This window comes from Prunus dulcis, chromosome 1 (genome assembly GCF_902201215.1).
Source record: "Prunus dulcis chromosome 1, ALMONDv2, whole genome shotgun sequence".
Classification (NCBI taxonomy): Eukaryota; Viridiplantae; Streptophyta; class Magnoliopsida; order Rosales; family Rosaceae; genus Prunus; species Prunus dulcis.
In genome coordinates this window covers 29199848-29214432 of record NC_047650.1, presented here as the reverse complement: position 1 = coordinate 29214432, position 14585 = coordinate 29199848, and the positions used below count along the sequence as shown (strand labels likewise).

Genomic DNA, 14585 nt, shown 5'->3' with positions numbered 1-14585 from the left:
GATTCTTTTGAGGACTGTCTTCATATTCATTTAATAATTCATAACTACCCCCCCCCCTAATTTTCCGCCCTTTTCAGTTTTCTCTTCAAGTGAAAGGTTAAAATTTGAAAAGGTGAAAAGCAATACTTGTTTATTTTTAGAAATGTGGTCCTGGTCCATAAGAATATGACTATTACATTTGTCATACATTCACATTCACACACGGACAAAAGCCACCCCTCCATGATATATTCTAGTAAGTTCTTCATCAAGGTTTAACTAAATAAAAGATAATTGCTATCTATAATCTATAATATAATCTACTCAACTGGAAATATTAATTACCATATATGTATTAATAGCTAGGTACCGTAATGTAATATTATATGGTAATTAGCAGACATTGGGTCCGAATCCCACAAAACCATTGGCTCCATCGAATGAAATCTGGATGCCCTCTTGCTGAATGTTGCCTATTATGGAAAGCCCGGATGGGGAAGGAGCAAATGCAAAGCAAAAACTGCCCTTGTCATCCACCGGAATCAGAAAATTGCTGGCCGGAAGGGTGAGGATGGGTCCACCCGCACCCGAGAAATAAAACGAAACGGTTGGCACCCGAACCGACACGAAACCGTTGAGGTCGTAGCAAGTGTCAAAGATGGAGACTCCCGAGGAGAGGCGAGGGAGGTTGGCGGTCTGCTGAACAAAGGTGTCCCGGAACGCCTCATAAGCAACCGTCGGGAACCTTGTGACGGCGGTGCCCGTGTCCATCACAACCCCTCCTTCGCTTTGCCCGAATATGTCTTCCGATATGGGTACCCGCATCCCTCCAACCCCAAGACCCGCAAGGCCCACAAAATAAAAACTCGGGGCCCGCGGGTTCCGGATCAGAGGGACCCACGCAGCACCCACGGGCATCGCCTCCCGCCCGAACTCAATAGACCCTCCTCCTCCGCCTCCCAATTCGCTTGCTGCTGCTGCGTCGTCAGTGTCACTAGCAGTACCACTGCGGCGGGCCCGGCTGACTAAGCAGTAAGTAAAAGCACCGCCGGTCTGGCCGGCGAGCTGACCCACAAAAGACATGGGCCCACCCCCAAGCCCCAAAAGACCAGCGGCTCCCACAAACATGCCCCGATTCATATGGCCGCAGCCGATGGCCACGTTCTGGATGAGGGTGCTCCCCAACGTAAGAGTCTCGAGGGCAAGCGTGCCCTCCGTATAGGACCCGTCCCCGTAGGAGGCCTCGTAGCGGCATCGACCCGCATGGCAGCCAGGGTTCTGGAGGTGGCCGCAGACTGAGGAGCTGCAGGAGACTCCCATATAAGAAGCAGAATGGGCTGGGTCAAAGATCGGGTCGGACTGGTGGTAACACTGGCTACAAGGTTGACACTGGACCCAAACGATATCACTTCCGGAGTCAATCACTATGTATTGGCTTCTTGGAGGGCTCCCCACTCCGATCCGAACGAAGTATTCTCCACTCCCTTGCTCCATACCCGACACCACTTCCGACCCGAAACCCTTCTCCTCCTCCTTCTCCTCCTCCTCATCAATGGTGCTGCTGTTGCTGCTGCTGCTTATACGATGACTTAGGCGCCGCACAAGGCTAGCAACCCTCTTTGCATCCCTTTTCATGCGTGCATGGAAAAGGTGGGCATGGGTATGGCCGCCGCCGTTCCGGTGAGATTGTAATGATATCGTGTCTCTGTGAACCACCTTCACCTTCCATTTTCCTCCTCCTCCTCCCCCACTATCGCTTGTACTGGCAGTGGTGGTGGGGCTGCTGCTGCTGCTGCTTGTGACGTTGCGTGCAGCTGCCGTAGGTGGCCCGATATTCATTTTGGTCCCCGCGATGGTTTCTTTTACGTTCAACTCCTGAAACTCCGGGTAAGTAATAGTACTGCGGATGGTGGAGGTAGCGGTGGCGGTGGTGGTGGCGCAGCCGCTAATTAGGAAGAAGAAGAGCAGCACTGCAGCCATTTTAACTAGCACCGCTACTGCTTGCTTCACACGTACGGCTACCATGGTTTCTGTTAGCCAGCTAGCTTCAAATTGACAATGTAAATTAATTAAGCTGGCTATACCTTGCTTGCTTTGGGTTTGAAACAGTAATTGGGAGGTGGGAATATAGGTTGTATCTATGAGGCGGTTTGCGTTTTGGGATATGCATATAATATATTATACATATATAGCACTAGAGAATTGAGATGGAGGAGGGCAGCAAAAAGGTCAAGGCCTGGCTAGCTAGCTAGCATTGGAATAATTGAGTGAGGGTGAGGCCCCATTGGCATTGCCCCTCGTCCACGGGTTAGAGGCAGAAAAACTTATATGATATTGGGATAATACTGTTTTGTTATTTTTAGCCAATTACATTATGTTAAATGAAGAAATTATCACTGCCGTGACATAACGTGAATGATCAAAAATAGTAAAACAGTATTATTCTTGTCACACACAAGTGTTTCGTTTAGAGGATTGGGTTTTGTTTTTGTATTCTAGTTTTTGGATTAATTTGTGACAGTTGTAATTATGAGAGGAGGAAAGTGTACGATATGTCTTGACTCCTGTGCTTGCTAGCTTTCTTCAACTTTAATTGTCTTTCTTTTGCCTTTTTGGGCATCAGTCACTCATGCGCATAAATATTATCAAATCAAAACAGATAATCAATTAAGAATTGTGTATCTAGATAAAAGGGTCGTACGTAATTGCAATTTTGTGATTTCGGAACCTTTGCATAGCTTCAGACTCTCAAAGACACATTAATTAGATATTTGAGATATCTTATATTTCGTCACGAGACACACATTCATCATCAGTTGATAGTTACTAACGTTGTATATATGCTAAGCTAACTATCTTAAATTTGTGTGTCTGCATATTCCTTGGTAAAGACCAAAGCCAAGAATTCATTCTCTCTACTACTTTAGTTAAGGTCCTTGAGCTGAGTGGAGTTTTTAAAAGTGCGATAGGAAAGATGAGTATTACTATTTCCTATAGAGGCTTATAACAAACAAATAAAATAAAATAAAATAATGAAGTAGTGCATGCTAACCTTTTCAATTAACTTTAGGTAGACACTAATTAATATTAAGTAGACGAGTGAGTGAGACCGACGACATTAATTAATTGTAAGCAAAACATAAAGAAAGATGAGTGAGATATATATATATATATATATATATAACATTCTCTTTCTCTGCATGCATTATTATGTAGTAGCTAGACTAAGCTTGATTATGTATAGCCTAATAAGAAGGTTTACTCACGCTTTTCATTATTTAAAATAAAGGTGTGAGCACGTGCATGTTATATATATATAGTTCTGATTTCTTGGATTACAGGGGTCTAAGAGAATTGTGGTCACTCACCGTTGGATATAAATTCAACGGTAAACTCACTCTTGTACTCATTTTAAGAAACTTTTTTGAACCATTGGATTAATATCCAATGGTGAATGACCACAAATCTCTTGGACCCCTGTAGTCCAAGAGATCGGGACTATATATATATAAGAGCTTCTATTGAAGGATCTCTCAAATAAGCTCATTTGAAGGACACCTTTATAGGGCCCACTCCGTATTGTATTTCACTAATCCAAACGTCAATGTTTTAGATAATCATTCAAAGATTATCTTTATAAAAAATTACTTGAATCTGATATCGTTTGACCACTCTACTGTGTTATTAAAATTTTAGTACTTTCTTGAAGCATTGAGTTCATTGATTTTGTAGGATAATATTGGATGTCGAAACGGTTTTTAATTTGTTTAATTTGTTGCAAGGATAATCTATGAATGCAGACTTAAAAAATAAATGATTTGGATTGTTGGAAGAAAAAAAATTATAAGATACCCTAAAAGGTGAGTGTCTGTCAAATAAAATTATTTGAGGAATCTCTCAATAAAGTAGGAACATATATATATATATAACACGTCCAAATATTTATGTAAACTTCCTCAACGCAAATGTTCTTGTTCCTTGTATTAGGGCATGCAAAATGTAAATTGAAAGAAATCAAGGGTAGAATATATATATATATATATATATATAATCATCCTTAAGCGAGCAATTTCAATATTCGATTATTAATTTTCAGTTGTAAAATTAAGGCACTCTTGACCAAATCCAAATCCCCATTGATTGACTCGTGTAGAGTTTCTCCTGTGGGGGTGAGTGGCGAGGAGTCTGATTTTTATTTTTATTTTGGGTCGACCAGACCAGCTACTCACATTTTGTATATATATGCATAATGATTGCATAAGATGCATGAGTACATTGAGTAGTTGAGTACTCCCCCATGCATGACAAACTTTTCCATCGCACTATGAACAAAAAAAGCATGCACAACAGTAACATCAATTCATGGCCATTCCATTATTCTAGTGGAAAGTATATGATTACTAAACAGAGAGAGAGAGAGAGAGAGAGAGAGAGAGAGAGAGAGAGATGTTGTCCCCTACAAACCACTAAACAAAACTCTCCACGAAGAACTTTGCATGCAATGGAATACGACTATTGAATAAAATTTCGACCTCAATTAAACGCACTTGGGATGAAAAACTAACAAATTAAGTACCTTGATTTGATTTGATTTTAAAATTCCTGCAAAAGAAGATTGCAAGAGATTCTCATTAGAAAAGTTGAGTTTCTTTCTGGTGCACACAAGTTCTTGCAAACACTTGAAGTTAATTTAGAATTAGCACGACCTTTGTCCATGAACGAGTGAGTGGATTGTTAGTTTAAAAGCAAATTCGTATATAAATCGACTATAATGGCGGCTGAGCTCATTCTTTCATTCACAAGTACATGATTAATTCAGCCTCTGAGTCTGAGGCTGATGAGGTTGTGGGACCACAAGAGATTAACTAGATACGGAGGGAGGGATAATGAATTAATACGACAACACCAACCAAACCGATAGCATAGAAAATTAACAAACGATGAATAAGTGGGATTACCACACAGAATATAATTAATTCATTAATTCCAATAATTGTAGCATTATAGCACCTAAAAGTTATCCTTACTTTTAATTAATTAAAATTAGTAGTCTTATCATCCTTTAATTTAATCTCTGCCGCCTCCGTCTCTTCCTCTAAGTGATCTCTCTTTTTTCTAACTCTCACACTCATTCGGTGTCATGCAGCTTATGATTATGAAACCCCATATGCATGCATGCATATATTGATAACTTTGGTATGCAATGCATATATTGATAGAAAAATATGCATCATATGTATGTATGTGATGTGTATTGTATATAGAAAGAAAGAAAGAATTTGACTTCATATGAGATTTGAGTTGTTCAACGAGGACCAACAACTCAGAACGCATTGTCGATTCCAAAGAATTATCAACATGCTTCATGATGTTTGGAAACCGAGCATCATGGCCTTCGTCTTCGTCATCCACGTGGGTAGCAGTAGCAGTAGCACTAGAGGCCTCCGCGCAGTACCATTGACATATGACTCTAGCAATGGCCATCACATATAAACCACAATCATAAAGATTTGTCTGCCGCGGTGTCGGTAATTCTCTAAAACAAGGCTCATTTTTATCATCAACATAGTAACTACTAGTACGTGGAGTATTCAAGTAACCATGATGACACTGAGGCACCCAAAGGGCTGCTGCTTTCCTTTCATCATCATCATCATCATCATCATCGCGAACTCCCTTGACCATCAAGTTATAGAGAAACCAATGCGGCGCCCTGCACATCATCCCAACCCTTCTGATATTCCTTGCCCTTTTCATATATTTTTTATGATGATTACCTCTAAATCGAATTGTCGAAGAAGAAGATGATGATGATGTAGTAGTAGTATCAGTAGCTTTAGAATTAGAATAAGAGGTGGTAAAATTAATTCCTCCTCCCACATGTTTAACTGCTCCATAAAGCTTTCTGGCATCCCAATGATTCAATCCCCCCAAGCTGTCATAATGCACAAATGTATTTGATTTTCTGTAAAACACCAGCAAGCTCCAATGTGTTCCCCCATCAATTTGGCTCACATTTTTATTATTATTGACCGTGAAAATAACAAGTTGCTTTTCGGCTACCTTATGAGACTCCTCAAACCCATTCAAACTCTGAGAATCGAGGGAATTTGCTACCCAGTATGAGAGTGTAGGTGGAACCAGAAGGATGTCATCTTTGGATTTCGAGTGGATTTGGGTATCATCATCATCATGTACATCTGGTAATTGAGAATTAAAAAGATAGCTGAAGTAGAATTCAATAAGGCTGTCACTTAAGAAATGTGGGCCTCTAAGCAGATCCAAGTCACAACTTCTCAGCACAACCTTATCATAAGTCAAGCCCTCCTCCTTCTCCATCAATATATAATTAAGCTTATCTGCAACACAAGTCTATAATCATAAGCTTGCTTAATGATGAATCCATGTATACCTACCAAGATTTCAACCCTAATAATAATGAATCCATAATTTGTGGCCCTCCTCCTTCTCCATCAATATATAATTAAGCTTATCTGCAACACAAGTCTATAATCATAAGCTTTCTTAATGATGAATCCATGTATACCTACCAAGATTTCAACCCTAATAATAATGAATCCATAATTTGTTGACTGTGGGAAGAAATTAATTGGGACAAATAATTTGGCTATCAAACTTAAAAGCTACCTAGCTAAAAGGTAGTTTTATTGGAGAATTGAGCACAGGCTTGAACATTCTGGCTACGTACAAGCAAGTCCCGATATCAAATAGTTATAGACTTATAATAGTATGCGCATAGATAGAACTAAAATATATATGCCTATGCCCCGTTTGGTGGGCCGGATTGAACAGACCGCGTCATGGCATCCATGAATACATACTACTTAATAAACACATAATAATGAAAAAGGCATACAAAACCAATACAAGAATGATCGAGTATGTACCTTAAATCTTGAAATTAATAAAATACTGGTGAATCTAGATCGAGAGATCGAATAGATTAGCTAGAAAAATAGCTGCTCCTGCTCCTCCTGCTGCTGTTTAAGAGTAAAAAGGAGCCTTGCACAACTTTCTGGGTGTTATGGGAAAACCAGAAAGAAAAAAAAAAAATATATATATATATATATATATATATTAGGGTTTCCTACCCCCATATATATATAGGTTTCTTCCTCTCTCTCTCTCTCTCTCTCTCTCTCTCTCTCTCTCTCTCTCTCTCTGTGCTTAGTCGTTGCTAATTAACTCTAGCAAACTTGGTTAATTGTTTCCTTGCAGGAGTTGGTTTGCTTTCTTCTAGCCTCTTTCCTAATTAACTATCGTACTTGATACCTTGCCTAACAAGTCTCACTACCCTAACACTAACAGGAAACCAAGTCAAAAGAAAATTCCTACACTTTCCAATTCCACCTCATAATAAGTCACGATATTTAGATTGTAAATTTTCCAATAAAAACCAACTTGAATTTTTCTTTTTTATTTTGACGTTTAATTATTTTTTACCGGGTCATGTCATTACATAGAATTTTAAAAATATTAATTTTAAAAATCTTTTAAAAATCATATAAAATTTTAAATTTTAATCAATGTAAAATGTAATACAGAGAAGGGGATTCAGGGTAGAAAAAAAAACACAGGCCATGACATTGAACATCAACTTCCAAAATCTTAATATCAATAGAATAGAACAAATGGTGCATAATTGTAAGTTGCTACAGATGATTCCACTCACAAAATTTTAGTTACTGGTGAGGTCAGGGTTAGTACACCATTGCACACTAGAAATCGCAAATAACTTGACAATGTCACAAGTACATGACCCCCTCTTGTCACAACTTATATCCCTCTCAAATCTCAAATCTCAATTCTAATTCAACCTCAACAATATACTAACTCCACATTAACATTCTTAAAGCACAAACAGGGTTAACATCACATCTTTCCTAAATCAATTTGCCTATCTCTCTCTATTAAGTAATCTTTCTTCAATTGTAAGGAAAAGTTATCGCAAGGTCACCCAGAAAGTTCTGCAGAGAAGCCAGGTCTGCAGAGAGTTTGGGGCAGCAAGAAGGGCACAGGTTAAGCAATGTAATGCCTTGTCCATGCTTCCCTTGAAATAACCACACAGGAAGTTATTAGTAGAATCACCTCATTACGGACTCTTTTACAAAGGATCTTCCACCTGAGCTGCAAGAGCAGAGATTAATTATGAGGCTAACGTTCAACACATCTGTGATTTTACCGAGGTTAAAGAACTAAAGTATTAATGAATTGTAAGATGAGACTCACGCATATTCAAGGTGGATATTCATAAATCGACGGTTTTCTTTGCTTTGTGATAGTGTTACAGAACCTTCAATGAGTTGATCTTGCTCCACCTCTATTGGGTCATAAAAGTATAGCACAGTCTGCAATATTGCTTCATTAGACAGACTGAGAAAAGTTCACAGTAACATATGAAAGATCCGAGCAAAGGGGGTTACTACAAAAAACTTATCAAGTTATGATGAGACTGAATGATATTCTGTTTCCTGGCAAAAACTAAACACCATTTTGTACTGAGAATGTTTAAGCTTCATAAACCTTAACAAGTTCTGTTATCACCTAGCTGGGTAGCCCAAAGAGTGGGTTAAATAAGTGTAAAGATACTGTACCTGTTGCCAATGCGTTGGGGGGTCCTCAGGTGCAGTGGACAGAACCAGCGCTTCATTGGGATTTGCTCGTTTCTTCCTCTGCTGACCATCCACTGGATGATTGCTAATAAGAGAGGATGGTGCATGATTATTTGTACCAGCTAATGCAGGCCCACTGAATTCGACATCAAACCAAAACGCAAACCCATGTAGTGGAGCTGTAAATTAAGGAATAGTTACAACCACAACAGCGTCTACTGAATAAACTGGGATAAATACTATAAGAACTCCCTCCTCCAAAAACCCACAAATGAAAAATCCCAAAACCACACAAAGACGAGAATCTGGTTTTTAAATCATAAGAATCCATTACTCCTTCCTGGGAATTTCTTGAAAAAACAGATTCTGGGTAATAGATTAGACATCTTAGTTTAAATTTTTTTAAAAAAAAATCAACCAACCAACGGAAAATACTCGTCATGTATGAGATTCGCAAAAAAAAGAAAAGTATGAATTTTAGACTCGAATTTCTCTCTACATGGTAAAGTTCCTCCTGAAAGTGTTCAAAACAACACACAGCGAATTTGATAGTTTGAGACTCATTTTTCATATCATACTTTTGCAAACTCTTCACTCTCCCTTCCTTAATCATCACATGTTAACTCATGTAACTGAGATGAGCAAGAAAATAACATGAACAGGGTTTGTCAATGCACTATCAGAAAATAGCACAAACAGTATTTGTCAATAGAAGTTTCCAGGTTTCTCACTGTTCTTTAATTGTTTTCAAAAATTTAAGAAATTTTAAAAGGTCTGAAGAAATAGCTATGGAAATTTTTGGGTTCAGAAATGATGAAACTGATAATCGAAAACAAATTGTTTTTTTCCAACATCATCAAAAATATGTAGTGATAACAAGAATGAGACCAAAGAATTGAAATATGTACACTTGCACAGACGCACACCCACATATATGGGAAGGGGGAGAGAGAGAGAGAGAGAGAGAGAGAGAGAGAGAGAGAGAGAGAGAGACCTCGCATCATTGATTTGAATTTATAGTTTGTTGTAACAGATTCTAACTCATGAAGTGTAATTGTATGGCAGTCCACTTGCTTAACCTACAACCAATTAGTAACAGCATGATGCTTTAGATTGTATACTTTCTACATACAGAAATAGAAATACTAATGAGTGGAGTTCTTCAGAGATATATCTACTGTACAGTATATTTATCTTCTAATTAGAGAAAACCCTGTTTTTTCCTTCGTCCAAGAACGAGAAGAGAAGCAGTGAATTGATTCATTGACTTACAAGCATCATTTTCTTATAAGAGTTAATGGGAAGTGTATAGCAAAATAGCAGTTGAAATCCTTATATTAAAGAGATCTTATGGTCCCAACTAGTATCAAGCAAAAGGAATCTAAGTCATGTAAGTGTTTCTTTGACTAAATAACTTAACATTCACTCAATGAATGAGTAATGTCCCCACTTCTGGAACTAATAATTTATCTTTTGATCTGTTAGCAATTGGTTTCAGACTGCAAGCTTCTTGCACAAAATAATTGCCACTGCATCTATGGAAGAGAACGTGAGGATTTATAAATTTTCAGAAAGAAGATATACAGTCTCCCATAAAAAGAAAGAAACAAAGAAAACAAACAGGAAATTAGAAAAGGAAAACATCAACACTGGTAGCAAAGATTATGATTATCAAGATATTCATAAGCAGAAAAGGGAAAAAAAACCTATACACCACACGAATATGTGCAACTCAATTGAGAACACTCACCACATGTGGCCATGTCAAAACATTCTCACCCACGATTGTCTCAACACATGGCTCTTCAAACGCACACTGTTTTGCCAATGGTAACATGGCAGACACTTCAACAAGGCAAATAAAATAAAATAAAAATGTTAGAGATCAATGATTCTATACATGTACTCACTGACTAGTAAGTAAAAGTTCCATGTATACAAGTAGAAGGGTATCTAAATGAATTCTGCTACTAAGCTCGCATCAGGATATATATATTTTAAAGCCATCAACATAAGGCTTAAGTGAGCTTGTTGATAGTCATTTCTTTTATCATCCGGAAAGGGGAAGCACTATTCGGGCTCCCCACAAACACTACCGCACTGGAGTGTGGGAATAGTGCTCCCCTACTGAAAATTTTACTTTGACAATGTTCATAAATGCGATATGAATCCAATTATATGCCAATAACAATTGAGAATATGATGATAATATATATGATGTGTACTCACTATCAATTCCATAAACATTGCGCCAGAAATCAATGCTTTCACTGTATCTATCAGAATGTGTGATGGGTGCCATGTACAACTGCAAGCATACAAAATAAAAATCAGCATGATAGAAACAAACTCATTTGTCAACAAGCTGCTATATTATAAGAACTTGTTTTTTATTATTTATAAGAAACCAAAATTTTATTTAAAAAACCAGAATTTACAAATTGGTGAACAAGAAATCCATCAAATATATAAGAACCAGAATCATAAAACTAAGACACCTCTCTACCACATTTTAATTGAAAAATTATATCTCTACGATACCATTGCTTTCCAATCCAAATAGATTAAATAAAAGGTAAACTCCCTAAACTCTGAAAACGTAGATGCCCACAAGGATGCCCAAGGCCGAATATGAATCCATAACTGATCCCAGCTACTTAAGTTGATAATACAGAAGTTAACAACACATAAAGCTGGCACAAAATAAATATGGCATGATTGTAAATTCAATGATATCAAGGCAGCACCAGTGTAACAGGTTTCACAACTAAAGATGCAAATGTCACAATAATTGAAAAAAAGGAAAAGAAAGATACCGTTGCACTTGAAGGAAGTATTAGACCTCCAGGTTTTAGCCAGCGATCTCTTGCCGTGATGACACTTCCCAGCATACTCTAATAAGCAAGCATGCCAACAAAAGAAAAGGAAATATATCATAAGGTTGCAAACCACAAAATATACCCATGGGTATCTGTATGCTGAGGTACAATTTTAAATGAGTCATAGTCATAGCAATACATCAATATGCAATCACGAAAAAAATGTTAACATCTACCTCATACAGAAGCATGTAGCCCATCCACTCTGAAATTATGACATCAACCTCTTCATCAATATCAACATCCTGCAGAACGATCATTTTTAGCCATATTGGCATTTAAATTTGTAATTCAAATCAACATCAACAGAAATCTCTCTCTCTCTCTCTCTCTCTCTCTCTCTCTCTCTCTCTCTCTCTCTCTCATGCAGATGACATTAAATACTGCTATACATTGAAGGTTTAAACCAACAACTAGCATCTCTTAGTGCCTCAATTTTCTACGCAAACTCACAGGAAACACCCAAAGAACTAAACGCTTCTATCCCATAAGTGAGGTATGAATCTCATGCTACCTATTAGTTTTAAAAATACTCTTATCATATTTCAAACCCTGCTTGCGAGCAGAATTCTAATAATAAACAACTCTTTGAAAAGCAAAATCAACAAATTGTCCTGGTCATAGAAGCTTACCTCAACTCGCCCATGTAGTACAATGATTGTTTCAGATAAATTGTTTGCTTTCACAACTTCATTTGCCTGGTTACATTGCATCAGAGCTTCAGATCATAAGGATAATGAGACATTTTACATTTTACATCAAGCATGCACACTTTAAATACCAGAAGTTTTTCCTTTCTGGGAGCAAAAAGGCTGGAATAAATAAATGAATAGAGATTAAAATGACATGCATAAAAAGTAACAAGCATTACTACAAGAACATACCTGCACTGCAATGTCACTTGCATCAACAGCATATACCTGGTTGGTTGTAACACAATACATAAGAGAATCTTATACATAAGGAACAATAATGCCACGATGAGACACAACACGGAAGTGAATAAACCAAACTTACAAATATTAACCCCAGTATATAGGAAAAAAAGGAGAAGAAAACCCAATTTTATTCATCAGATGTCACTGGAAAAGGAAAGGCAGAGATGGCAGCAACAATCATGAAATGATAAGGCATTATGGGTTTGTAGCATTATGTTAAAACCCATGCATCATACCATTTGATAACCGTAGTGATTGGACACTAAACTAAACCCGCAGTTAAATTAAACACATAACATCCTTCCAAACCCAGCAAGTTTCCCCATGTCAAAAAAAGATAATCATTACAAGTAAGCACATCCAACTTATCAAATATTATCTAAAAAACAGCTTACACGTTTTGCACCGGCCTGAGCACAAAATATAGAAAGAATGCCTGTACCACAGCCAACATCCACTACAACCTGCAAGCATTATTCAATTGAGAATAAAAATGAAGAAGTTATTGTATAAACAAGGTCAATATATGTCCGAATATGAATCCCCATTATAGTATATTCTAATGTATAAGGTACATCTTATAAATCGTTCAAAACAGATATAAACAGAAGGCAATACCAAAGTAAAAAAAACATATCACTTGTCAACTACAATTACAGCTACATTACTTTGCCTGCTATAGAACTCTGGTGCTGCATGATTGCCGTCCTATAAGTTTCAGTGCGTACACGATCCTGTATGACGAAATTTTGCCACATAAGTCAATAAATTATATGACGATCGAATTACAGAAGAATAACCATAACAATGTTTGTCCAAGAAAAAAAAAACCATAGCAATGTGTTTCCAATGACACGGCAGCAACTCTTCCCTTGAAATTTTGAAAATACAAAGACACAGAACCTTAAACAACACATAATGATGTTATGGCCCAAATACTTTTACAAGGTTTCTTATTCGCATTCCCACTTGAGATGCATTCTCATACAAGAAGAAAACAACGTGATGAGCAGTAACAACAATAGAATATCCATAAAGCTAAATTTCATTTCCCCAGCTGCCATGAACCCCAACGGAAACTCAGAGCATAGAAGCGGTAAAAAAAAAATTGAAATCCAAGACTAACACTGGAAATTTCGTAATCGATTCTGAAAAAAAAAAAAATTTCAAAATGCACCTTAATCATTTCTTCGTGGATGCCAACGTGGGCGTACGAGTGGAAATAGGCCATGTCGAAGTCGGTACAAGGCGCTCCTTGTTGTTGTTGTTGCTGCTGCTGCTGCTTATTATGCTCAGAAACCCTAAGCCCGCCAAAATTACCACCACTACCAAAGCTCTCTCTAAGCTCACGCGACCTAGCACGTGTTCCCCGGCGGACTTTATCCCTCTGGCTCATTCCGTGCTGCTGTTGCTGTGGGTGGTAGCCGTTACTGTAAGCCGGGCTCGAGTTCATTGTTTTGGTGCCCACTTCGCTCGCTCGCGCTCACTCACTGGCAGACCCAATTTTGAGGGAGAAGAAATAAAGCGCCGTTTGACGTTCGCATTTTTCACCGAATTTAAGTTTTTCTTTTCTTTTCGTCTAGTTTATTTTAAAATATTTTATTTTATTTAATACTCGGACCGCGTTTTATTTTGTCAACTATACGGTAAATAAAAGCCCTTGAAATTTTCAAAATTCTTAAACATCTAATGAATATATGTGTAAACTCTATTCTCCGATAGTTTGTATTAAAAAAGAACGCTTGAATTTTTCAATTAAAAAAAAAGCGATTGAATTTAATACATTTTTATTGTACCTCTAATATTCTAATAAAAATACTAATTAGTGCTTCTAATAAAAATGTTGTTACTCTTCTAATGAATGTCTTCAATATAGAAAAACGAATCAGATAAAATGATTTCGTTACTTACACACCTATTTTCTATCTATCTCTCTCTTTTTTTATTTTGTATTTAATAACTTACCCGGGTAGAAACATCCAACACATACATTCGAGGAAAGATATCATGGGTTTTTTGTTTTGCTACAAAAAGATATTATAGGTTGGGGCCAAAAATCTAACTAGTTATTCTTCTAGTGGTAAGTTTCTCTATTTTGCATAAATGCATTATAAGTTTGAAATTTTCATATTTCATATAAAGGAAGTTTATGAAAG

General features: G+C 37.4%; 2 protein-coding genes across 3 annotated transcripts; both read right to left on the bottom strand.

Annotated features, from left to right (window-relative positions):
• Positions 1-113: 113 nt before the first annotated feature.
• Positions 114-2238, bottom strand: LOC117622010 (protein ASPARTIC PROTEASE IN GUARD CELL 2). Its single transcript, XM_034352521.1, has one exon. The coding sequence runs from the start codon at positions 2002-2004 to the stop codon at positions 373-375; it is 1632 nt and encodes a 543-aa protein (XP_034208412.1). The 5' UTR covers positions 2005-2238; the 3' UTR covers positions 114-372.
• Positions 2239-7581: 5343 nt separating this feature from the next.
• On the bottom strand, positions 7582-13965 carry LOC117615624 (probable protein arginine N-methyltransferase 6). Of its 2 annotated transcripts, XM_034344734.1 has the most exons (13): positions 13607-13965; positions 13098-13163; positions 12825-12893; positions 12376-12411; positions 12124-12189; positions 11668-11736; positions 11429-11506; positions 10842-10920; positions 10363-10457; positions 9607-9691; positions 8595-8791; positions 8230-8348; positions 7582-8127 (listed from the first exon to the last, which is right to left on the bottom strand). In XM_034344734.1, exons 1-13 carry the CDS (start codon positions 13880-13882, stop codon positions 8085-8087), a joined length of 1278 nt encoding a protein of 425 aa, XP_034200625.1. In that variant the 5' UTR covers positions 13883-13965; the 3' UTR covers positions 7582-8084. The 2 variants fall into 2 exon arrangements, with proteins under 2 accessions (XP_034200625.1, XP_034200626.1); XM_034344735.1 differs by lacking the exon at positions 7582-8127 and having other exon boundaries at positions 8306-8422.
• Between the last annotated feature and the right edge of the window lie 620 nt (positions 13966-14585).